Source organism: Mytilus californianus, unplaced genomic scaffold, assembly GCF_021869535.1.
Source record: "Mytilus californianus isolate M0D057914Y unplaced genomic scaffold, xbMytCali1.0.p SCAF_9, whole genome shotgun sequence".
Classification (NCBI taxonomy): Eukaryota; Metazoa; Mollusca; class Bivalvia; order Mytilida; family Mytilidae; genus Mytilus; species Mytilus californianus.
Window position 1 is genome coordinate 64,926,424 of NW_026262745.1, and position 27,387 is coordinate 64,953,810.

General features: G+C 31.9%; 1 protein-coding gene across 1 annotated transcript in view; it reads left to right on the forward strand.

Moving 5' to 3' along the window:
* The first annotated feature begins 2,335 nt into the window (after positions 1-2,335).
* Positions 2,336-27,387, forward strand: part of LOC127713947 (uncharacterized) — a 43,665-nt gene continuing 18,613 nt past the window's right edge. The window contains exon 1 of the mRNA XM_052219900.1: positions 2,336-2,399. Within this exon, the coding sequence (XP_052075860.1) occupies positions 2,336-2,399 (64 nt within the window). The remainder of the gene's footprint in view (positions 2,400-27,387) is intronic.

Below are 27,387 nucleotides of genomic sequence, written 5' to 3' on the forward strand. Positions count from 1 at the left end.
CAAACTGACCCCTGGCCAAATATCTCTTTACCGTGCTCTGCTCAGCAATGTATTAAACAGCCATGACTTTCACATTTAAAATATGTACAATTTGAGTGCATATATATTATTGCTGAATAAGCTAAAATTAAGTGCCCCTCTTCCAAAGTTAAAGTACTAATTTTTTACCAAGTTTTATGTGGGTTTATTTTGCTCAATCTTTTATTTCTGGGTAATGCTTTGTGGACAAAAACTTATTTTTTGTTTTTTTTCTTTAAGGACATGGTGTGGTATATGTTCTTCAACAATTTTTTATTTCTCTCTTGATATCTTAACACATTGATATGCTTTCCCAAGGACCATAAATGGTAGAAGGGTCATTTTGGGTCTGTATATTATGGCCCTGAAAAACCTTCCAAATACATGGGGGTGATGAACCTTCCCTCCCTTTAGTACAACCATTCAAAATGCACTTGTCAAAAACAAATAACCAGCTGGACCTCGTCTGGAAGCACCTGTCTTATTAGTATATCATCATGTGAAGATACATTGAAAAGCATGGTTATGCAAAAAATTATCCCTTATTAATATAATCCTTTCTCATTTACACACAGATAAATGTGAATGATAAAATACTGCCTGTAACAATGCATGCAGTTTTAGTTAACACCTCTACATTTAAAACGTTTGATCTCTATTTGTCTTAACCTTTAAAAAGTATCTTCACTTAGTACTATCATATATAATGACTGATAGTATAGTCAATGATCCCCCACTAGACATATTACTCATTCCAACCTTAGGTCTTTTTTTATCGGTAAAAACAATACAACTACTTTATAAATATTTATAAGAGACAAGATCGTGAACTTTAGTTAAAATATACAAAGTTTATATCTATAAATAAGTGTACAAAGTAATGAGAGAGAAAGTCTGAAATGAGAGAGAGAGAGAGGACACAGCTGAGGTGTTAGGAGAGAAAAATTTCTCTGTAACATTTTTTCAGGGTTGCCTCACTTTTGTATAGAAATATGGTCTTCCAAGTCTTCACTAGCCCCGGCAGTAAAACTAAAATGTGGTAATAATGCAGTGATCTGGAAGGATTTTTTCTCTATGGGCCCAGGGCCCCCCAAAAATAAATTCAATGAGCCATTTTTAGAATTAATGGGCCATGTTGTCAAATGAGTGGGCCATTTGTTTACAATAAAAAAAATAAATAAAAAAAGTGTATATTTCACTGTACTTACAAGTATGATTCTAATTAATATCATGGATATTGTTCCTGTGATTTTGTAATTTCAATTTTAATGAATATACAATAACTTCTTCCAAACCGGGCAATATTTACGATAACCTTTATTTACAATGTTAAAACTTGTACTGTTCCCTTGTTCATGTTCATGGTTTTTTTTACATTAAATTTGAGTCTTCGTCGATACCATACTTATTCCAGATGTTCCGTATTAGAGGACGTTTCTGACATTTCCTCTGCACTTGTATTATTATTACTTCATCACGATGACAAGAATAACAGTAGAGAGCAACGTTAATTGATAAGACACAACAACAATTCGCTGAAGGCATGTTTACAAAATGTCAAAACGAGCCAAAGACCAAAAAAATTGACAAGGACAGTTAAGCCCCTTTTATGGAGACAAATACTATGCTATTCATAAAAAGGCTTTTGGATTTTTCAATCGAAATAATAGCAAGCTTACTTAAAAGATTATAATTAGGTACTAGCCAATTTTCACAAATTTAAAGTTGTTTATAAAAAAATTATATCATGAATGATGGTTAATTACGTTTTTTGGGTTATCAGTCATACCGCATGTTGCTAATATTACCATAGGAAAACACCCGAGACGTCCCAAAAATATATAGGTGCTCCTATCATTGGAGTAAACACTACACAGTTGTGTACTCACACATGGCGGCACGAAATACGATCGGAAATCCATTTGACGATATCTCAACGTTTCAAAACGAAGTGAAAAATATCATGCGCCACGCGGGCGCTTACATTTGTCACTCTATGCGCCATTTCTGGTCGATAAGCGCAATTGGCGCAAGGCGCACGTCCTTCCCGATCACTGATAATGTAGCCACGTCCACAAAAAAGAGGACGTTAATCCAATAACTAACAGAGGATATAAGTGCCACACATTCTGTAAGTTAAAGAAGTAGATGGCCTTCTACCCCAATCCAACATACCCTCATTTCCAATGGCAGTACCACAACCCAGTTGATCGTTATTGTATTACATTGCAATAAAAATGTTTGTTTGTTTGCTTCCGGAACACCCATGATATATTTGCCACTGGACTTTTAAGCATGCAACAATTAATCCATCAGAATGGAACAGAAGTCCAGTATAGAAAAATTACCTACACAGCAGTATCTAGATATAAGAAGATGTGGTATGAGTGCCAATGAGACAACTCTCCATCCAAGTCAAAATTTATAAAAGTAAACCTTTATAGGTCAAAGTACGGTCTTCAACACGGAGCCTTGGCTCACACCGAACAGCAAGCTATAAAGGGCCCAAAAAATTACTAGTGTAAAACCATTCAAACGGGAAAACCAACGGTCTAATCTATATAAAAAACGAGACCCAAAAACACTTTTAAACCACATCAACAAACGACAACTACTGAAAGTCAGATTCCTGACTTAGGACAGGTGCGAACAATTGCAGCAGGTTTAAACGTTTTAATGGTACCAAACCTTCACCTTTGTAATCTAGATTGATGAATAATCTAATACCAATTTTTGTAGTTTTTGTTGATTGGGGAAAACCTTAGATTTACTCAACAAAATACAAAATGTTGAATCAAAAGAATTAGGAACACTCATAAATAGTATTTTTTTACTGCAACAACTTAATTGATAGAAATGAATACATTCCTGGTGGAATAAACAGGAAAGAGGATTTGTTTCTAAAGAAAGAAATATAATGGTTTTACTAGTAATATAATTTCCAAAAGAAACACATTTTAGGTATATTAGATATAGTATCTATGATCTGCAATGTTTCAAAACATTTCATCTTGCAGTTCCAAAGAAGATTTTTCCAAAATTGACCAATCAGAATAAAAAAATGCCTCCGTGGTTATGTTTTTTAAAATTCATCTGATTAATACCAAATAAAGATCATTTGCAGAGGTCCTTCTATATATCATAAATTTCTGCGAAATGTGGTTAAAATTGGCCAGAAGGTTTTATTAGCAAAGATGAAATTGTTATTTCAGATAGGGTTTTAATAGGAACTGTGTGCCATCAATGTCGCAATACTTGCCATTCTATCAGCATCAAATAAGGATTGTTTGAAGAGGCAAAACCTTAAATTCATAGGAAACATTTGACCAAGTACATTTAAAGAAGTTATAACTTTTTTAAATTGGGTTATCGGAATCAAAGAATGCCCCTAATTGCAGTCATATTGTTTATCTGATCAGGAAAGAGGACAGTTTTAAGGGAACCTTCACTATATCATTCTTGTCAATTAGACTGGTTAAAATTTGCCAAGATTTCAGAGAAAAAATGATTTCCTATTGATATACTAGTAATGGAAAGTTTGTCTTACCAATGTGGTCATATATAAAAATAAGAAGATGTGCCAATGAGACAACTCTCCACCAGACAACAAATGACGTAGAAGTTAGCAGCTACATGTATAGGTCACCTTACTGTCTTCAACAATGAGCAAAACCCATACTGCATAGTCGACATATGTTTGTGCAATGGCTCAATATTTAATGAGGGTTTTGTTATATAGGGTCTCCTAATCTAATCTTGTAAATTTCTAAAATATTTTCATGTAGTTTCAGAAATTTGAACAAAATTGTAGAGGACCTATCATGCACCATATTTGCCAATTTTGGTTAAAATTGGCCACTGTGGTTTCAGAGAAGATGGAAACGATATAAGGGGTGATGACTCTGAGTGGCGGCTAGAGCTCACATGGCTTTCCAGGACATGAAATGAAGCTAAATAATTAGAGGTTCAATGAAAATCAATGGTTAACAAATCTGGCAGGGGTATTTTAAGTTTTGCAAGTCTTTCACTTACACTTAAATTCTACAATATATTTAGTTTTTTGAAAAAAAATATCACATTAAATACAATAACTTTTTTCAACAAAAAAAGTTATAAGCATCTTTTAAATGTGGTTAATTTTGGTAAAATTTTAAGTCGTCCACTTAATCAAATACTTCAAAAAATATAATACCAAATACAATGGTTTTTTTCTAAGAAAAAGGTTATGGGAATCTTTTGGGAGTTTTGCCTAAAATTAGGATAAAAGTGGAAATTATATAAAAACTTTACCTCGAATCAAAAAGTCCTTGTACTTCTGTAATAAAAATCAGCCTCCACACTCAAGAAAATCACAACCCCAATTTCAAATGTTATCCTCCTTAACTTTCAATATAAAAAATAACTAGTTTTCTGACAGAATACACTCTTCCAATTGAATGGACAATTCTGGACTGTAACTAATTCTTTAACTTCCCTCAAACTTTTTGACGGTCATGTTGTTGCCCCCAGTTCATAAAAAAGCCATAAAATTGAATTTTATTGAAATTCCCATACAAATACCTGTAAGGTTGTTGCATAAGAAACTGACATGTATCTGTTCATTTCAATAAGTATGATTAGAAATTGACACCTGTTTAATACCATGGAATCAGTGTGATTTAATCAGGTGTGTCCTGTCACACGTCAGGTACTAGTCGATTACAATAGGGAGCAGGTTCTTTAATTATAGGGGTCTGTATCTGAAGGACTCATTCTAATTATGTGAAGTAACCATGTATGCACGTTAATTCCATGGTTACTTTTCAAATCTTTATTGTGACTGAGTGACATGTATTTTTAACTTGACAAAAATAAGGATGCTTTTATACTAGTATATAATAAGTTTGTATAATTTAAATAAAAGAAATCTCCCTGTTACAAATACAAATCTGAAAATATAACAACAACAAAAAAAAAATATTTCCAATTTCCGAAGGTACCCACTGCCATTTTTATCTTATAAATGAATTATGTTGTTAACAATATGAGGCCCCTTTCTATTTATTTTTTTACTCTATCCACAATGTGTGTAACATGTGTAATGAAGTGTATAGTCAAGATATTACTTGATTTTCAACATAAAATGTTATTTTTATAAGTACTGTACATTCATTACTATTCATGGGGTACAAATTTTCATTGATTTTGTGGGTATAGGGAAACCGTTAATTTTTAAATGTTCTACAAAATTGTAAATTTTCTAAAGGCTTGTATACAAAGTTTTGCAAAGCCACAAATTCAAATTCCCACAAAAAATACTATTTTCCTTCATTCCACGAAAATTGGTACCCACAAAAATTAATGAATTTACAGTAAAGGATCAAATAAAGCATTTGCAAGATTTTTTTTTTTTCTTCCATTTTCATATGTCTTCTTTTTCGTTTAATATAAAAGAATCTAACATAGTTTATTCTGAGTCATCTCCCCTTTTTTCACTATCCAGAACTTTTCTAAGTACATTCAAATTATCTTCAACTATAATCTTTTCACAATGGTAGCAATACATATGTACAAAATCATAATCCACTTACCTGGTTAAAACAACAGGTGTGCTCTTGAAATCGGCACAATTGTTTTAAGTGTTGTTTATCATGTGATAAGTGGATATCTACTTCATCTAAGTATTCGGCAATAAAAAATGGCATGCTCCATTACTCTCATAACCAGTCAACCCCCTTTTCTAATCAAGGCGTATATTTCTTTAACTTTTCATTTTCTCACCTGTAAAAAAAAAAGGTTTCAATCATATCAAATCAAATTTTATCAGATTTTGTGACATTGTTTTAACAAGGTTTAGTATTGTTTGCAAGCATGGAGAAAATTTTGCTGATAAAATGCATGAAAATTAGTTTGGCTTATATACTGCATGATTTATTACAATAAAAACATGAATTTTCTTGATAAGAAATAAGATGTTAGATTCAGTGTTGTTATAATTTACGTAAACTAACTTTTCATTTCTGTTACTCTAAAAATTCTTGATGACTTTACAGAAAGAAAAGGATAAGTATAATAAATACATATGATGATTTTAATGGGTATTTACAGTTTCACAAAGTTCAAAATTAACTTCTCTAAGAAAAGATTTCTTTTTCAATAGAAATGTATAATACATTAAAATTATGATTAATCAAAGATACTAAAAATGAAATAATTTTTTTATAAAGTGTCAAATCAAATTTTAAACAAAACAAGAATAAATGTTTTTGAAGTTTTCAACAATCTTTAAAACAGTACTAAAGTTTTCTGTAAAAGCCACATTTTCCCCTTCTTACACTTACTTTATAACTTCTCCTCAACTTCTATAACCAAATGTTTTTCCCTAAGACTCAAGAATTATTTTTTTTAAACATGTTTTACATTGCATTCAGGTATTCGTTATTATCAACAACCAAAAATATATATAGGCTGCTACTGATTAAAATATTCTATTTGTGCTTTTCTGATTTGTGAATTTCATTTTTATCCCAAACTTATCATATAGAAAATCTTCTAACTTGTTGTATTCATCGAGTCATAACCTTGCAAATTTCCCCACAAATGCATTTGAGGATTTTCATTATTGCTTAATTTCATTAAAAGGTTAAGTACAGATCAAGTTCATTAACATTTTTTGCACTACACTAAAATGATTCAAAAGTTAAAATCATATTTTACGAATGGAAAGCTCCGAATCCCATATTATTAGAAAGTTAAGTGACTAATATTATCTTTATTATGAGACGAACAATGATTTAATCCCTTATAACTAACATATTTAAATTGTCAATCGGTAGAATTACCTCCAATGAATTACTCCTGTTCATTTTTATTGATCTATCTAATATGTTGCCCTCCTATATAGCATTAATTTGATTTAATGAATTGAAAAGTTTATGTTGCTTCAATAATATCAAATAAATATTGAAAGATTTAAATGCATTTATCAAAATTTAAATTTGACACTACGGATTAAGTTTAAATTAAAACTTTCACTGACGAAAGTGACAATGTATGATTCAGAACATGGAATATCATCTAAAGAATTCAATGTTAATATAAGTTCATAACTGATACCAATTCAAAAATTTTGAATTCCTACTCAAAGTCTTAATATTAGTTGATAGTCTGGACCATGCATGAAACATTTGCCACTGGACATTAAGCAAACAACAATCAAGCAATCAATATATTAGTTGACCAGTCAGTGCAAAGTCCTACTCTGTAAAAATAAACTTTTTTTAATACAAAACATGATTTATACATAAATTGATCATCCTCAACATGCACGAAATATTTGCCACTGAAATAAAGCAAGCAACAATCAATCAATCATTCTAATGCAACATCATTTGTAACGTTCATTTTGATTGGCTAACGTCACTAATTTTCATGGCATCAATTCACAACTGATGCTATGAAAACGTATGTGCAAGCGCAGACGACCTTATAATGACAGATTTTAATTGTATGATTTGACGTTGTTTTCTGTCAGTTTCATTAGAATGGAGATTACAATACAGTTATCTCCTAAATATACTTGTTAGATCGATAGACAAATCCATTGGCCCGAAAGCTCAATGGATATATCTTTCGATCTTCTAATAACTGCGCGTATCTACAAAAGGGTTGACTTTGTGTACTCCGACATTCTATTCTTTCTTTCAAGCCCTTTCCAGATGGTTATTTGATGGGGTTTGCTTCAGTCTTTATTTTTCTATGTTGTGTTTTGTATACTATCTTATGGTCATTTTTTGTTTTTATACAATGACATTTTCAATTCGTTTTTCAACTGTCCACTTGGTATCTTTTGCCTCTCTATTAAATATCAAAACCACTGTACCATGTAAAGGGGTGGTTAACACTCATAAACATGTTAAATCCTGACCAAATTCTTTATGTGTCCTTTCAAAGTCAGGAGCTTGTTAGAGAGTGGTAGTTATTGGTTGCTGTCTGCAAATATTTTTTTTAAAAATTTTCATCATAAATCAGGCCTTTTAAGTTTTCTCTTTTGGTTTGTTTCCTCTTTGTCATCCTTTTATGGCTCACTATACAGTATAGGTTTTGCTCATTTTTGAAGGAATTAAATTGACATTTAATTTTACACTATTTTATCCTTTGGTCTTGAATGGAGAGCTGTCTCATTGGCAATCATACCACATCTTATTATTCATATATATTTATTTTCCCTCCATGCACAATTTTAATCAAATAGCTGGCTACTTATATCTATATATAAATTGATCGTCCTCAATTTGCACTCATATCATTAAATTTTGTCTGTGTATTAGATGTCCTTTTTTGCTTACATGTATTGACCAGTGAAAGTATGGTCTTCAACAAGTAAATAGCGTCTATGCCATAATTAATGATGTTCACTTATCTTGTTTTTGACTTTTGTTAGATATTCAAAATTCCTCATTGTTCATCCATGTAGTGTGCCATTAAAAATTTTGCCTGGCTCACGAATCCCTAGTTTTTTTTTTCTAATTTTATAACATATAGGGTAGTTAAAAAAACCATTTTTAACAATCTTATAAAATCCTTGTTAATTTTTCATAGTTTTTGAAAGAAAAATGGGGTAAATCTTAATTGAATCAAAAATCTAGAGAGAGTCATTTCCTGCCAAAAAGGACAAATCCTTTAATTTTTTTCTGCTTTTCAGTTCCATTAATTTTTTATAATCAATTCATAATAGTCTTTTAAAAAGCTTGTTATTTTGAAACTGAGCAGTTAACATCCTTAAATTTCTTAATCAGCAGAAGAATGAACAAGTATTATATTATATACAGCAGACGACACTTACATGGGTACAAGTAAAAGAATACTATATACCATACATGCAAAAATATGTTGTTCTTCACAGACTACTTGAATGCAACCAAAATATCAATTTAAGTTCAGGTGTCTAAATTCTAATAGTTTTGAAATAATGTTCATTCTTGGTGAGCATTAAAAGTATTTTATATGCATACCAGTACTTGGAAAAATCCATATTTTTCCTATAACAAAAGCACATCAAAGAATTAAAAAAAAAACACCTGCATTTTTGAATTAACTCTGCCTGAAAAAATAAAAGGTACCACAGCAACATTGATCAAAGTGAAATTTATTCCTCATTTAGCCGAAGTTCAAAACACGTGTTATACAACTCCTTCATCAAAAAGTCACTAAAAAACGTTTGCATCTTGAAAAAATATTAATTATCAATGCTTGAAAAACGAAGCGAAAAAATTCAAAACACACAAACTTAGCGCCAAGTGTAAATTAATGTTTATAAACTACTGCTGAGCAAGTGAAATTGTTTTATCTTTTAATCTAAATGGCATGGTAAACTAATTAGCCAGGGACAAAACTAATTTTTGTTAAAATAACTGTTGATTATGCAAGAATGTTTTTTTCGGTACTTTACTGCTGGTAATCACTTGTTCCAACGCTTACTAATAAATTCCACATTCTCCACTAAGTGTTATGAAAATAAACCTGATGAAAAGATATGTTTTACATTTTCCTTTCTTTGAAAGATGTTATAATTCATTGCTAATGAATAAAAACTCTGGAAATTAAAGAAATGGGGGAGGATATTTTAAAGATGTTTGAATTTTCCGGTTAGTTTGCTGTTAATATTTGTTTACATAGATGTTTTTAAGTCTGGTGAATTCAAAAACAAAGAAAGTTTTTTTAAGTTTTACCAGATGTGACAGTTACATAATCCTTCTTTATTTCTTTTCACTTTCAAGTCCACATCATCTTCAAACTTCTTTATTTCTTCTCACTGTCAAGTCCACATTTCGAACAAACTTCGATTGACAGCATTCTGAAAAACGTTTAAAAATAATCAATTACTGTAAAGCACTAGAGTCGGTGCATATATGCTGTCATTTAAAATGCATTAAAGATCGACCACCATCATTTTTAGAAATCAACTTGACTCTCTTTTCCCTTTGATTCAAAAGAGTCTGGCAGCTAGATGATAATTACAAGTATAGTAGTTAAAAACATCTTGGTGGTCTTGAGGTAGCAATGTTTGCTTTGCAGTTTTCATGCAAGGCCATATCAAACAAAAATACTTTAAAGCTTGTTTTTGTTTTTTCAGCATTTAGAAATATATGAGCCTCAGACTTAAGTTGGCTCAAGTGAGAAAATTGTAACATGTTTTCTAAATGGCTAATGTGAGCTAGACTGGAGCCTGTTGTTCAGTGGTTGTCGTTTGTTGGTGTGGTCCATAGGTCTTTCTCGTTTTTTATATAGATTAGACCATTGGTTTCCTTTTTTAATTGTTTTACACTAGTCATTTTGGGGCCCTTTATAACTTGCTGTTTGTTGTGAGCCAAGGCTCTGTGTTGAAGGCTGTACTTTGACCTGTAATTGTTAACTTTTTATACATTGTGACTTGGATGGAGAGTTATCTCATTGGCACTCATACCACATCTTCTTATTTATAGATGACAATTACACTTTCTCTAATTTTCATGCTATTTTCACATTTCTAGATCGGTGTGAGAAAAATATTTCTCATCTCTAGAGAAAACTTTGTTCTCAGAAAATGATTGGTCGAAATTCAATTATGACGTAAAATGTTCTTGATTTCTTCTGAATTTCCTTATGTGACATCATGAAAAAAGGGGACCATGCCTCATGATGTCACATATAAAGAACACAACTTTGTGCAAATCTTTGAAAAGGAAGGATAAACTTAGTTTTAGATATCGTCGAAATGTAATTAGAGAAACAAATTCCACCACTGTATCTCGTGTATTAAGATATTTCTTCACTCTCAACAGTTAAATTTTCAATATTTAAAAAGAAAGGCTTTTAAAATTTAACTGTCTCAAGTGGAGAAATATTGTAACACACTTGATGCAGTGGTGAAATCTATATATGATACTGTAAATTCAGAAATTGTTGCGATGTTTTTATTATTCCGAAAAATGCGACAGGGTTATAATCGCAATAATTCAAACTTACATTTTGAAATTTTTTAGATGAATTAAACAGGATTTTTCTCAATATCGCAAAAATTAAAATTGCATTTTAGTCTAAAATGACAAAATCGCAATAATAAATGCACACAATAATTTCTGAATTTACAGTACATAAAAGGGATAACAGAAATCACCAGAAATATTACACAGTACACATGAGGGTCTGGATGGGGTTTACAGAATAGAGAATAATGGACAAAAGTACAGAATAAAGGAAAAAAAGAAAAAATAGAGAAAAATAGGATGTTTAAATATAAAGAATAGACAATAATGGGACAATACAAAAAAGAACTAAAAAATACAGAAATGGAAGACCTGTGCAATCTAAACCCTCACACATATCCCATAGAGCCTGACTCAGTACAGGTTCAAAATAATGTGGGGGTTAAAAACAATTTTTTACTTGGGCATATTACCTCCCTATATTTGTCTATCAAGACAGCATGTAACATGTATGTAAAACTAAAGCACATAATATTTAAACTGTAGTTGTCTTTATGAAATTTAGATGGTGAAATGGAAATGTTGAAATAAAGATCATGAACTTGCGGTTTTACTGAAAATTTATCCAATGGCAGCAAAAATTTCAGGAAAATTATTAACTGCAGTTGAGTCTTATATTATATAACATATAACATCATCAAATATTGTGCTCCTGAACCTGTCAAACTTTAATGTTTGGTTCTAATTTACCAAATACCCCCAAGATTTATGATTACAGATGGGTGTTAATGGAACAAGACAGCCTACCAAATTTCCTAATGATCTGTAAAGAAAGTGACCTATCATAAAAGGGATGAAATCAATGATCCATTAAAATGACATCTATTCCATCAACAGGTCAAATTGAAACTATTGTATATCAAAGTAAGTATTTGGTCAATTTACAATTTAGAAAAAACTTACAGGTCAGAGGTTAAAAGTATGATAGATAAGAGATAAGTGCATGGAAAACTCTGGTACAGTCATTTACATATCCTTTGATCATTCTTTCTGTTGTTATTTAATCTTCCATGCATGTGACAACATAGAAGAGACATAAAGTGTAAATAAAACATATGTTTCTAACAAACAATAAAACTAAAAGTGTTATTAAATATGCATTATGCATACAATTACTTTTATTTAAAAAGTTAAACATACCATATGCTCATTTATCGTATTACCCCTAACTGAAATGATATTCTGAAAAAATGGGGCATTAATTAATGAAAAAATCATATATTCACTTGATAAACCCAAAGCGAAGAAACTGTTCCTTTATTGCTGTTCTTCATCTCAAAGTCACATAGTGATGCCTTCAAAATGGAATAAAATCTCACCCCTGACTGGTCTCATTGTGATGCCTTCAAAATGGAATAAAATCTCATGCGCACCCCTGACTGATCTCATAGTGATGCCTTCAAAATGGAATAAATCTAACCCCGACTGCAAGTTCAAGGCAGTAGTAGCATTTTTGCTAGACTGTTATATTAATAACACTACATGTAACTGTATTTTTAGTAGGTAATATCATAAATGATTCTCATCCTCATTATGCATGAAATATTTGCTACTGGACATTAAGCAAAAATAATCAACCAATCATGAAGGTCTAGAAAGTGCAGGGGTCCTTAACATGCATATAATAATTAGCAAACAACATTCAATTCATCTAAAGGGACTTTTAAGGTTGTTTTTTTTTAATTTAAACATATTTTATTTGCATAAACACAAATTGGATGAGACACAAGTCAAACAGACTTATGAAGTCTTTTCCATTTAACATATTTAACAATACAATATATAAGAGCATGTATACATTACATATTATTTCAACATTTGTGTAAATTGGACAGAAAAATTAAGGTTGGGTGTTTTACTTCCAAAATGTGCACCAATTTGTTCCTATAATTTGGCTGACTGATTCTGGTCACATCTGAAAAATAATTGTTCTGCTATGAATCAACAAAAATATTTCCAATATTCCATTGGGCAGCCAAGCATTCCTTTCCAAATGCACCTTTTCGTCAAAGGAACTAACAAGAGGCCCTGCCAATCATAATTTGTTTATGAAATAGGGATTTTTTTTTTCATTATGAAAAAAGCATTTTTTTTACTGAAATACTAAATCCTGAGGAGGCATTGAGCCTGAGGCCTGGTGCATCCTGTAAATGTGAGGTCTTAAATCTAGACACATTGTGCACCTAATGCACATGTTGGAATGTCTACAAGATGCATGATACAAAACTAAGGAATAGACACATTTTTGCATAAATATCAAGATATTGTACATGGAATTATAGAAAACTGAACTTAACAATGTCAATATAATGTAAATTAATTATCATTTCTCTTTAAATGTCTGTATGTATAACCCATATTACTTAAAAGTCTCTATATTACAATTATAAGACCATTTCTTTAAATCATTTAGATAAACTTTGACCTATTCAATTAATTGAATTTCTAATTAATTAATCTGTTCTGTCAGCATGTATGATAGTAAAAGGAAACATATTCAAATATTATCACTGACCAGATAACTCTGACATAATGAATTGAAAGTTATGCTGAAAACACAGACAAGCTGGTCTATAAATTTGTATTATAAACCACAGATTATCAGGGAAGTTGAAATCTATACACTATAATTATTATCTAAGAACTCATGTAACCATATAAAAAGATGTAAATTATAAAGTTCTTACTTGTAAATCATTTACTTAAGAACATATAAAATAAGATTTGGATTAAAAAAAAAAAAGTTATAATCTCATTGTTCAAAAAGAAAATCAAATGGTCAACCGAGTGCAGTGAATGACCAAAAACAAAAATAGGAAAAAATGACAAACAAACCAAAAGCAACAAAAGTTATGACTCAGGCCTGACCATCAAATCAAAAGGAGTTTTATCATCCCCCTCTGCCTTCTTTTCCTTTTAAAATCAGGTAAAAACTGGCAGAATTCAGTCTAAAAAGCCTATTTTCCAGGTGGAACCCTCTTAGTCACACAATCTAAATTGACGCAAGGACAATGTTCATTTTAGGCCAAATATGGTCTTGAATTTCAGCTTTAATTTTAAATTTTCAAAACGGCCTTAATTTGGTTCTTAAATGCATCTATTTCAAAAGCCTTATTACTAAGTTAAACAAATCTCTTCATTGTAGTACATTCTTAGGCTTCAAAGTCAGCACATTTTGGATATATTGTCATAAAACGATGATTTTGTGCATTTTTCGGACCTAAAAGCTTGAGGAAACCCTTGGCTGCAACTTAAGATCCAAAATAATCTGAAGCAAAAAGTTAAAAATGATGATACTGAATTCGTAGACACAAAACCTTTCTGAATCAGGGAATTTTATGTCAAAATCTGTTAGGAATTATTGAAAATTTGACAAAAAAATACATTACAACACAAATAATGCATACGTGAGGGGTCATTTCTTCGTCACTTTTAATGTGATGTGCCAAAAAAAAGTTATTTTTTATTAATAGTTATATCACAACTATTTCTATGTGAAATTTGTTGTATTTTGGCCTGATATAAAAAATCTTAGGACCAATTTTAACCCATTGTGAACTTACTCCTTTTCTGCATACAAAGAGTGTTGTAAAATTTCACTCCTTTTCTGCGTACAAGGAGTGTAGTAAAATTTTATACTATCACAAAACAGGAGGTATAGCTGCACCCCAGATCTAAAAATTGCTTACAAGCTACAAGTCAATATTATCAAGCTGCAGACCAAATACAAAATCATTCCCTTACTATATAAAGGCCAAGAAAACTTTGATGAAACTTTTTTACCCAAGTTTTGGACAGACAGACAGAGCTGATCAGCTACTATTCCTGCTTTGGTTGTTGCTGATGCAGGTTATTACAAATTTTAAAAGTTGGATGAAAAGCTAGGAATGAAATTTCCTATAATAAAATCTGCCAATATTTTAACAAGAATCACAAATGAGTTAACAAGATTTGATATGAAAATTCAATTTCTTGAAATTTTAAATAAATTAATCATTTAAGAGGGGGCCCGCTCCAGCCACGCTTCAGTGATTCCCTATATAATCAACCAAATTTTTCCTGCAAAAGGGGGGGGGGGGGGGGTGGCCCCCTGCCCCCCCCGCCCCCCCTAAATCGGCCTCTGTTGCATTTTGTGGATATGTGATTTAAATGATTTTGCCAAAGTCTGTATATATTCCTATAGAACATTTGTAATAAGTCGAACATTTAAGTTCATGATTCCTATGTACCAACAAAATCCACAATAAAGGGACAATTTGAGAGTTTAATCCTCAGACAGATCATACTTGGACAGAATTTAGCTATAAATAGTATTAGACTTTAAACAGGCAACACATTTAGTATTGTGATTTTTTTAAGAAATATGTAACCTGATACACAACTGACTCTAGTTATATGTTATATTGTATTTTCATTGGAAAACAATCTGAAGTGTATAGACCTACTTCTCAATTCATCACAGGGACTAATTTCTTTATAAATCTTCTCATTTCCTCAAAAGCTTTGTGTAATCTCTGACATACAGGATTTTGGTCATCTGAGTCTTGACACTGTTTATTGTCAGGTCAGCCAATCAAATCAAACAAACTTCTTGTACTTCTGAAACAAAAATACCAAATAAAAATAAAGTTTGTTTACAGAAAAAATAACTTTCACAAGCAGGTTCAACAAAAGGATTACACCGGACAAAGACAGGAATGTCCAAAGTTACAATAACACTAATTTTCTGTTTGATAAATAGACAAAATAGTTCATGTTATTTTATAAATATCCAATTTCTTTACAGTTGCTGTTGAACAAACAATTTATGACATGTTCTAAGCAGTTTAACCATGAGAAAAGCTGAATATTAAGCCATTGTTTATTGCTTTGCCAGTAAAAATCATCTGACATGGATAAAAACTAATAATTCAAATTGGAGAATCTGTGACAACTGTGTTGTAGTCTTCAATGCCATACAATGACTTTCATTAACACAAACTGTGGAGGCAAAATAAAAAATCTTTAATATCTATCTATTTGCATGACTTTTCTTATTTTGTTTTGTAGGATACCAGCTGAATGTTTATGTGAGATCCAAATAAAGTGCAGATTTCTCCATAAGTGGTGGTCTGAAGGTTATGACCAATAAAATTTGCAAAAAACCAACACAGTTTTGGTACAAAATGTATTTTGCAATAAAAATAATAGTGAGAACCAGTAGATGCTGTTAAATAATTGTTATCAAAATTATCTTAGAAGTACCGGTACTATGATTAAATGGTTTGCATGGTTTGAACTCAATTTACGAGCATTATTCTTAGCACATCCAGCAGTACAGAATTTAGGATATTACAAGGTTTGAAAAATCCATGGTCTACATTGTATCTCCAATGGAAAAATAGGGATGAATTTCTATAAACTGTTAACACAGAGATATGTCTGGCCTTTCTGTAATTTTGATAAAAATGCAAATGTTGAAATTAAAATAGCAATACTTTATTAACATGTAAGTTATGCAAATATTCAAAGTCAATGAACCATGACTGAAGGTATATGGCTAAACAATCTCCATGGAAATGAGATGTGCCAATGCTAATACAACTGCATACCAAATACCACTGACTTATCATAAGTCGTTCCCTTAAAACAAACCTAAACACAATGTAATAGTTTCAAAGTCAATGAACCATGATGAGGGGGTGGGGCTATATAATCTCCATGGAAACAAGACTTACAAATGCCAATAAATTTGCATACCAAATATCATTGACTTATCATTAGCGGTTCATCTTAAACTAATCTAATCACAAACTAATACATGTAAACTAAGCAAAAGTTTCAAAGTCAATAGACCATGACTGAGGGTGCGGGGCCAAATAGTATCCATGGAAATTAGATGTGCTAATGCTTATACAACTGCATACTAATTAACATTGGCCTAACACTAATGGTTCCCCTTGAACTAACCTAATCACAAACTTATACATGTAAGCTAAGTAAACGTTTCAAAGTCACTAGACCATGACTGAGGGGGCAGAGCCAAATAATCTCCATGGAAATGAGATATGCCAATGCTTTTTTATACAACTGCATACCAAATATCATTGACCTACCACTAGTTGTTCCCCATAAACTGACCTAATCACAAACTAATACATGTAAACTAAGCAAACATTTCAAAGTCAATAGAACATGACTGAGGGGCTGGGCCAAATAATCTCCAAGGAAATGAGATGTATAAAAAAGAAGATGTGGTATGATAGCCAATGACACAACTCTCCACATGAGACCAAATGACACAGAAATTAACAACTATAGGTCACCCTACAGCCTTCAACAATGAGCAAAGCCCATACTGCATAGGCAGCTATAAAAGGCTCAGAAATCACAAATGTAAAACAATTCAAACGAGAAAACTAACGGCCTAATTTATGTACAAAATAATGAACCAAAAACAAATATGTAACACAGAAACAAGCGACAACCACTGAATTACAGGCTCCTGACTTGGGACAGGCACATACAGTATGTGGCGGGGTTAAACTAGTTTGAAGGCGCCAACCCTCCCCCTAATCTGGTACAGTTGTGTAACAATACAACATAAGAACAAACCGTAAAAATCAGTTGAAAAAGGCTTAACTCGTCAGATGGATACAAATAGAAATACATCTAACAAAAACACAGAGTGGACGTGGATGGGTACTTGTACATCCCAACAACAAACAGACATTAAGTACAGATCTGAGAGCACTCGCAGTTACTGACAGCTAGTTCAAAGCCAATAACAACTTAAATAAAAGAAATCATGTGCCAATGCTAATATAACTGCATACTAGATATCATTGACCTACCACTAGTGATTCACCATAAACTAAACCTAATCACACACTAATACATTGTCGACGCTGACGCTAGAAACAGCATACCTATGTCTCGCTTTTTGACTCCGTCAAGGCGAGACAAAAACTACATTGTTTGTCGTGAAATGTCCAAAAAAGGGGATGCTTTATTTATCTAAATTGATTGTCTATTAAAAAAAAAACAATCGAACAAAGATTTACTCTTCATGTACGTAATTTTGATTCCTATACAACTTTTTATGTCTCAGTCAAATATTTAGAGAGTTTTTAAACTTTGATCTAAATTTTTACCACTATTACCAAATGGGAAATCCATCATAATAAGATTCACACGACAAAATTGCTTATATATTTCCTCCATAAAATTTTACTTATTTTTACTTTTAAAAGAATGAAAGAAAAAATGTTTGCCAGAAAACTTATATTAGTATGAAGGGAAATAACTCAAAAAAATTCCTGGTTTTTGATGTCACTATTACCTTGAATAAGGAAACAGAAGGTTTTGAAAGTTATTCGAAAAGTTTATCTAATGATCTAAGTAGAGCTCTGTGTCCTGTCATATGGTTGAAAAAGATAGACTTTTTGGTGTTTATTGGGAAATAGATTGTGAAATTACAGTAATTTAGAGGGAATGAATTTCATGATCTTTTATAATGTGATTTTTTTTATAACCAAAGAGAGAACTTTTCAACTAGACAACATATATAGGAAACCATTATACACACATTTTTTTTATTATTGGAAAAGAAAGAGTTCTCATTGAACTATTAAAATTTTGAAAATCATTGCTATTAGAAGTTAATCACTATATAACACTATTCTATCTATAACATATATATATAATATAAGTTTATAAAAAGGACCAAGACGATTTATACAAATATTATGGTAAGATAAGCACAGGTCATTCCGGTTATCCAATGGAGAATGTCTGTCATAAAGTTGTCACATGTTTAGATATATATATATATAAATATATTTACATTTCTCTCTCATGTGCATGCACTAACTATTCGTTGTTCTATAATCAATTATGTTGTATTTTATTGTCATAAAATAATCATTGTAATCACTGTATAAAATTTAAAATCCAAAAGGGTCCATGATTGGTCATAGAAAGAAAACACAGACATACCAACTATCCTGATTTATGGGAGGTATCCCCCATGAGAGGTTTTGGCCTGAATTTTAAAATTCTTTATTATATAAACTGAACACCTCAAAACAGGCATTCAAATGAGTTAAAAGGGTATTTAAGCACATACATACTCATTGAAAGAATATAGTAGTAGATTAAATCCACTTATGACAATATAAGAGGTCCTCATGCGCTTAAAATCCCCCCATGGAGATTTCAAAAAGTTGGCAGGTATGAAAACATTTTTATGATCCTTATGCCGTAAGCCTACAATTGCAGTTGGGTTCTTTTGAAACAAGTTATTTGTGAGCTGTACAAAATATCGACTGACTGCAAGTTTTGGTTCAATAGAAAAACTTCCAATCCACTTTAAAATAATTAATAAACAAAGAAAATTTGTATTATAACTGCTGTTTATCATGCAATATTTGAATATTTCTTGTACCACAGTTTTGGAGGGAAGAAGGCTTTTCTTATATACATTAATGCTTTTGTTTGTTTGCACATATATTTGGTACTGTTGTTTTGCTATGACATCAACTTATTGACAGAAAGGGAAAAAAACCTAGGAATTTTGTCTAAATTGCTATAAAAGGGAGATAATCACGATTTTTGCTAAGATTTTCACTGTTATTGACAGTTATTTTTAAAAAGGTATCAGAGACTCTCCCCTCTTTTTTCATGGTATCTGTTGTTTGTACTATTATATTCATCAATGGGTGAACTGTAATTTTTTTAATAATGGCATCTATTGGCCCAAAGCCTTAACTGGTTAAAAACAAATGCATTGTGTTGTGTAATATCTAAAAAAAAAAATAATAATAAATAACAGAGCAATGTTTCTATTTGTAGTATAAAACAGTTTTTGAATTTTTGCACCTATTATAATTCAAATTTAAAGAAGAATTTTAAATAAAACACAACTAGCCTCGAGTAATTTGTAAAACAATATTGGATAACTTGGATAACTTTGTGATATAGATGTCTTCAGATATGTTATATATGTTAGAAACACTGTGAGTCACGTCTTCTTTTCCTTATTAATGTCTTGTCATTTACTGAGACTTATCATATGGTTTAAAACTAAGCAAAAAAAGAAAAATTAGTGGCACATGTATGTAGAGTATAGGGACTGCTTAACCTTCTGTAATGGCTGTCTCAGAGGCAGAAAATCACTCCAGACTCAGCATCCCAGAAGGGATTTAAAGTTACTTTCATGTAAATTGGATTTAACTCCACTGTTTGGAAGTAATATGTTCCAAACTTTTACAGATTCTGTAAATGTTCAATTTAATCATCTGATTGCTTTAAATGTTGTGTTTATTTGAAACATGCTATTCACAAATATATCACAAGAAGAGTCATCTTATATTACTTAACTTGACTATATTATGCTTGATTGCACTAGAAGTTATCTCCCTTGTGCTTGATGGAGCTATAATAGGTTATCTCCCTTCTACTCTATTGGGCTTTAATAAGTTATCTCCCTTAGATATTTTTCAATGAAATTCAATTTATGAATTCATTCTTCGCAGTGGTTTAAAATGTACATGCATAATGGATAACATCTTAATTCTAATATCCATTTGTACAAAATTTCAACTTTTAGCTTGATTGTATTGATTGTATGCAAAACTCTCTACCAATTCATATATTTAATAGGAAAATAACAACCCATTTATATACATTTCCCAGCTATCCTGACATCTTACCGTGTCAGGGCTTTACTCCCAGTCAAGATTGTTAATAACCCCATCATCATCTGACATCTTACTCAGGAATCATGGGATCATACAAATTATTAGGCAAAAAGATCAGAACACAGCTTTTACAGGCTCCTTTAAGGATATACTTAGGACAGGTTTATGAATATTTGTCAGATATTCAAACTTCTTGGTTTTTTCCCTAGGATACAGGGTAAAATATTTTGCCCCATAAAACTCCTTTTTTCTTTTCATATAAGACTTAAATATAGCTCATAAAAGGTCAGTTACCAAAATTTAAGCAGATTCTACATTTCTTTTTCCTTGATTTGAGACCCATATAATACAAATTGCAAATATAGGGTAAAAGTCTGAGTCAGCCTTTCCCTCCCATTTTTTTTTAAATATCATATCCAGAAATCAACGCCACTTTGCTTATTTGAATATTATACTAAAGAAATTGGATACGGGTCACGGAATTATATTGAAATGATAGGGAATTTTGAAAAAAAATGTCTGTTTTAACTTTAAGTGATAGACAGGTTGCCGGGACAGAAAATAAAATATAAACAACAATATACACCATTTAAACGAAACATAATGACTGTCGTTGCAAAAATCAAGGTTCCTGAGCTATTATAAAAATCGAAGCGAGAGGCTTTTAACATTGCAGTATAAAATACAGGCTAAAATGGCTGAAACGTCAAATTTGCAAACTTCGTGTTGAAAAATGGCTAACAAGGTCATTACAAAAACAGGTTGCGGGGATGAAACTTGAATGTCCAAAGAATAAGCAAGTCCAAACCTTGTATGTGTAGTCGTTGAACTCTAGGTTCCCACGTAAAGTTAAAATGCCCCTACTTCAAAAGAATAAACTCACCAAAACATGAAAAATTCACTAAATTCGCGTTCATTGTTTTGATTTTGACCGCCTGACAACTTTACGGAAATATCAAAGTGATTATAAACAAGGACTCTGTGACGGGTAACTTATAATATCCGTGTTTTAAAGATTCTAATGATATCAAGCCAGTCCAGTTCAAACTATTATCATGTGGTACAATTCTCATTTACATATTATGAATATTAATTAGCAAAAGTACTACTAATTTCTGGCTATGTCTCGAAAAGGAGCTCCTTTACCTGTCAATATTTTTCAGTTTATTCTGTTCTTTAACTAATGCTCTTCTGGATAAAAGTATCAATTCAAAATTCTAGTTTTATTTTAATTTTAAAAGTACAGCCTTAAACAAGATGAACATTATGACCCACTGTTATATTATCTCCGTGAAATTGCACCCCATTGATCTTTTGACATCTCAGAAGAGTTACCCATACCCGTGGCATGTCTATGTATCCGGGAGGGGTTACTGACTATCCTTTCGGGTATAACTGTGCAGACAGCACTTGCCAAATCATACCCTGAAAATATTGTAAAACATACCCTGTTCTAAACAGAAATATTGAAAAACATACCCTGTTCTAGACACGCTCAGAAAATGTATACCCTGTTCTAGACCGTAAAAAATAGATGCTGTTCTAGACCCAGCCGGGTTCTAGACTGTATCTTAAACAGTTTAATAAGCGATCCTGTTCTAGAGAAATACTTTGTTTAAAAAAGACCCTGTTCTCACCAGCAGGGCATGAAAAAGCGACCCTGTTCTAACCAGCAGGACATGAAAAAGGGACCCTGTTCTAATAAGCAGGGCATGAAAAAGCGACCCTGTTTTGCAGCACACTCGTACCACTAAAAATATAGGAAGTAACCCCCCCCCTAACCGGGCTGTGTATACCTTCAATACAAAGACACCCCCTCCTTTCTGTGGAGCACAACAACCACACTATTAAAAACAAAATCATTTTGCTCCTCTGTCCTACGAATATCTAAAATTTGAATAACTAAAAAAAAAATTTTTTATTTTATTTCATGCATGTTCAAGAAGAGAAAAAATCAACAATGGTTCAACATGGACAAAGGGCAGGAATTTACAATGCCACTGGCAAAATTATGGTAAATTGTACAGGAACAGAACAGGCATCCTACAGACCTAGAGTTGTTGCAGGATCTTAACGTGCAGAGAATATTATAACCCATTTGGGAGATAATATGATGTTGTACTGCACTACTGGTGTTAGCTGCGGAACCGTAACTGATATGTCAACTCCTTATGATATTATTTGACAATTTATGATCAGCAAAGTCAAAAATATCATAAAAACCTATGAGCTACGGTTCCGCAGCTAGTACTGTTCTATGATCTTGTACTTGTATGCTTAATCAGTTGTGGACCTTGTGCACAAGTTGTCAGACATTTTGTTTCATCAGTCATGTGATCCTTTACGTCACCAAAAGGTACACTCGATTTTGCAACGCTGGTACCCTAGGCCTCCTATGATACGCCTTAGACTTTCAAATATGCTGTTTAGGACTCTCTTAGTTATAATTATGTTCTATTGAAAAGCAATCTTTTATTCTACATTGAAATTATGCAACACAATAAATTTACTCTGATATTCACAATACTATGTTATTGTAACATTAAAAATAATTTTAAAAAAATCATATACAAATACAAATACAAATATTTATTAGCACAAACTCATCAACAATAAATGGTTAAGGCTCATGGTATATTAATTACATAGTTGATCATACATAATAAGTATTGCAAATAATGACTATATTAATATGTAATATTATAAACAATGATTATGAATTAGACATATTGACAATTTTATAGAGTTTGTTCTGCTTTACGCAGGTTCAGACTGTCTGAAATGAAAGAGGAAGTCAATTTTAGGATTGTGTATGAATTATTATTTAATAAAAAGATAACATTATTTTCATTTTTTTGAAATTTTGTAGGATCAACGATTATATTTGAAACTTTTTGGTAAAATATGGCCCTTTTAGTTGAGTATTTTTCACAATGTAAAAGAAAATGTTTTTCATTTTCAATTTGACCAGAATTACATACAGAGCAGTATCTTTCATTTCTGGGAATATTTAGATGTCTCCCTCTTTCAATCATCAGTATATGAGCGCTTATACGGATCTTACATATTGCAGCTCTGTATATATATTAATTAATGATGATAAATGCAATCAGAGACATATAATATGTCTCTGGTGCAATGTAAATGAAAAATTAATTAATTAACTTGAAAGTTATTTTCATAAATATGTTGATAAAATGAAATTTTTAAATGGAAAATTTGTAGTAAAATATACTTTATACTTTATGATACAGTTTAGGGACCTACCATTTGATTTTTAGGGGGGGCTAAGATGAAATTTAAAAAAAAAACCAGGACAGGAGTTTTGAGTAAAGAAAAGGCAGGATGAGCAACTTGGCAAACAAAAGGCAGGTTGACAATTTATGTAAAAAAAGTCAGGATAAACTAATAAAAAAGGCAGGACCGAATACAGTGAAAAATAAAAAGGCAGGACAGAGATTACAACTGCCACATCAAAGTTATTAGTTGTTCTGTTCTGTGTTTGGTGGGTTTGTGTTTGACAATCTAGATTTTGGATTTTATGTCAATAATATCTTTGATTTTGATATGAATCGTTTAAGATGAAGTACGTTTTGAAGGATGGGAATACTTTTTCCATATTTTGCTGTTGACAGGAATTACAGTATAATTTTATCACAATATCTAGTCTACATTTTTTTTAAAAGAGCATAGCAAAATAATTTTTCGTTGAAATGAATGCTACATGATAAAATAATTTGATTGTTACAAGACCATCTTTTAAAGACACGTATGACACGTATTTTACAGTATTAAATTTGCGATATATTTAGGCAGAGACATATAATACGTAACAATATGTATTATATGTTTCTGATTTAGGATATAGTCTTATTAAAGACACTTTCAAAAACATGGCTTAGGAACTATGACGTAATATATTAGTATACTATTCCCAGATTAGGACTAAGTTTGTTATCCTCTACCAGGAGTTAATGCAGCCTTTTAAGTGTTGGTAAACTGTCGATTAAATTTTTTTAGGATAATGTTTCGCGGACAAAGCGGCATAACTCATTACGATTCTCACTGTGTAAAATTTCAAACACAAAAATGAAAAGTGTAATTTTCTGTTTTTAATGGGAATAGCTATCTATTAGCCCTGTTTTAAAGACGTACCATTTGAATTTGAATATATGGGAGGTACCTAAGTCCTCTATTAATAGATCCCTTGAAAAGGGCTCTATATACCTAAAAATGCAATAAATATACAAGATATAATTAATGAATGATTTTGGATATGGGTTATCCCTGAGAAAAGTAGTTATTCCTACTTTCTTCTTGCACTTCCCTTTGGAAAATCATAACGGTATTAATTGAAATGTATGGGCAAATATCTACTTTTATTATTGATCGATTTTCTCCCAATACATTTATTTTTGCGGTTTTATTGGGGTTTTAAGGGAATTAGCACTCATTATCTGGCATATGAAAATTGCAGAAGGGGTAGTTAACTGCTTATTTTATTAATTTATTCATTTAATTTTATCTGAAAATAAGACTTATATATATACACCTATATGTCTCTGATGATACTAGTACATGTCCTAATCTTCATTGTTTTACCGATGCATATGTTTGACTTTGTTAAACTATTCCGTGTTAAGACTGGGACTATTATACTAACTTATGAAGCCACCAATCAACCAATCATTTTACTAATTGGAATCCAGTTCAAGTTCTTTTTTCACCACTCTTATCGTATTTATGGTTTCAGAGTTTCAGAGTTATCCTCCCTTTTTGAATCGTTTCACAATGAAACAATGTTTTACTTCAAGATGATAACATTTGTTGGCGATGGTCTATTATTTTTATAGGCTAACTTTTTGACAGTATGTTAGGATGTTTAGATGGATCTGTTGACTTTTTTCGCTTTCCTAATCAAGGACGCTATAGCTCATCAATTTTACCTTACCAGCACGCCAGGTCGTGTCTTGATCGCGTATACTTTCTCATGTTACTACATAACTAGAGTGTTTACATGTAACGAACTATTTTTATGTATGGATATAAAAATAGGAAGATGTGGCCAGTATGATTGCCAATGAAAAACTCTCCACCATAGGCCAAATGGCATAGAAGTTAACAACTAAAGTTCACCGTGCGACCTCCAACAATGAGTAAAACCCATACCGCATTACTTGGCTCCTCCGGGGAGCATAGGCCATTGACGAACTCACTCCATCTAACTCGATTTATCGCCAGCTTTTCTCAAGTGTTCCAGTTGTATCCTTGTTGCTTTATTTCAATTTCTGTGTCCCTGCGCCAGGTACCGCATACCGCATAGTCAGATATAAAAGACCCCGGAATGACAAATGTAAAACAATTAAAACGAGAAAACTAACGGCCTATTGTTTACATTATTATCTGAAACAAACTTACATTGATCACAATACAAGCCAATCAAAGATAAGAATCAAGTCGTGTCAAATTATTATTCACCATTGGAAGAAACGCACAGATTGCCATGGTTCTCTTATTGGTATATTTACTCGGTTTCAGGGTAAACATTGTGCATACTGAAGACAAGAGGTTACTTCTCAATGATCCAGATGTACTAGTGAATCGATTAAACCGAGTGGAAAGTGTCCTGGCTGTTCTAAATAGTACGGTTGTCCAACTTAAAATAGAAAACCAACAACAGGCGTTAACTATCCAACAACAGGACCAAACAATTCAACAACTACAAAGTTCATTGAACAGTGTTCAACTTCAGAGTAAGACCATTGTATTATAATTATCGTTGTAAATCTTCGTCTTATATTATACACGACATACCTGCGTATGTATACATTCCGCATCGCCAAACGGACTTTGAAATTTAGAGTTGTTAACATTCTCGTTCGTTGGTCTCTAGTGGATAGCTATTTCATTGGCAATCGTACCATATGCCATCTCCTTAGTTTTTGTTTTGAGATGTAGCTTTTCAATAGTAAATTCATACTTACATCCCAGCTCCTTTGTTCTACCAGGGGTGATCTGAGCAGGATCACCCCTACCAGATCACCGTATCTTAAGTTTCTTTGTTTTGCATGATTTCCTTTGTTCAGTAACATTTTAGCGGGAATGTCAAATCTGGGACTATTATACTTGTTAGTATAATAGTCCCAGGTCAAATTCACAATCAAACTCAGATTTATTTCTACAGAAAAGACTAACTTTCAACAAAATTTATGTAGAAAATATCCTAAGCGACATCTCACGAGAAGTCACGAGACCTTTAGATTCAAATCATATTTCGAGCTGCAGTCATCGAGGACAGACGTGCCTCTGTCCTCCCTTTAAAGCTATTTTCCCGGGCTCGTGCAAAACGTGCTTTATTTTATATACGAAAGATATCCGAGTTCATTTATCGGTTCAATGTAAGTATATTTTATTTTATTTGTATGGTTAATATAATTTTAGGCAGATGGTGTCGTCTGCATTTTCATTTATTTAATTCTGTTATGGGAACGGATGGTGTCGTCCGTCGGAATTTTTTAAAAGGACAGTGGTCCTAGCAGATGGTCTGCATTGTTTATTTATTTTATTCTGTTATGGGAACGGATGGTGTCGTCCGTCGGAATTTTTTAAAGGACGGTGGTCCTATTTAGCAGATGGTCTGCATTTTTATTTGTTTTATTCTGTTGTGGGAACGGATGGTGTCG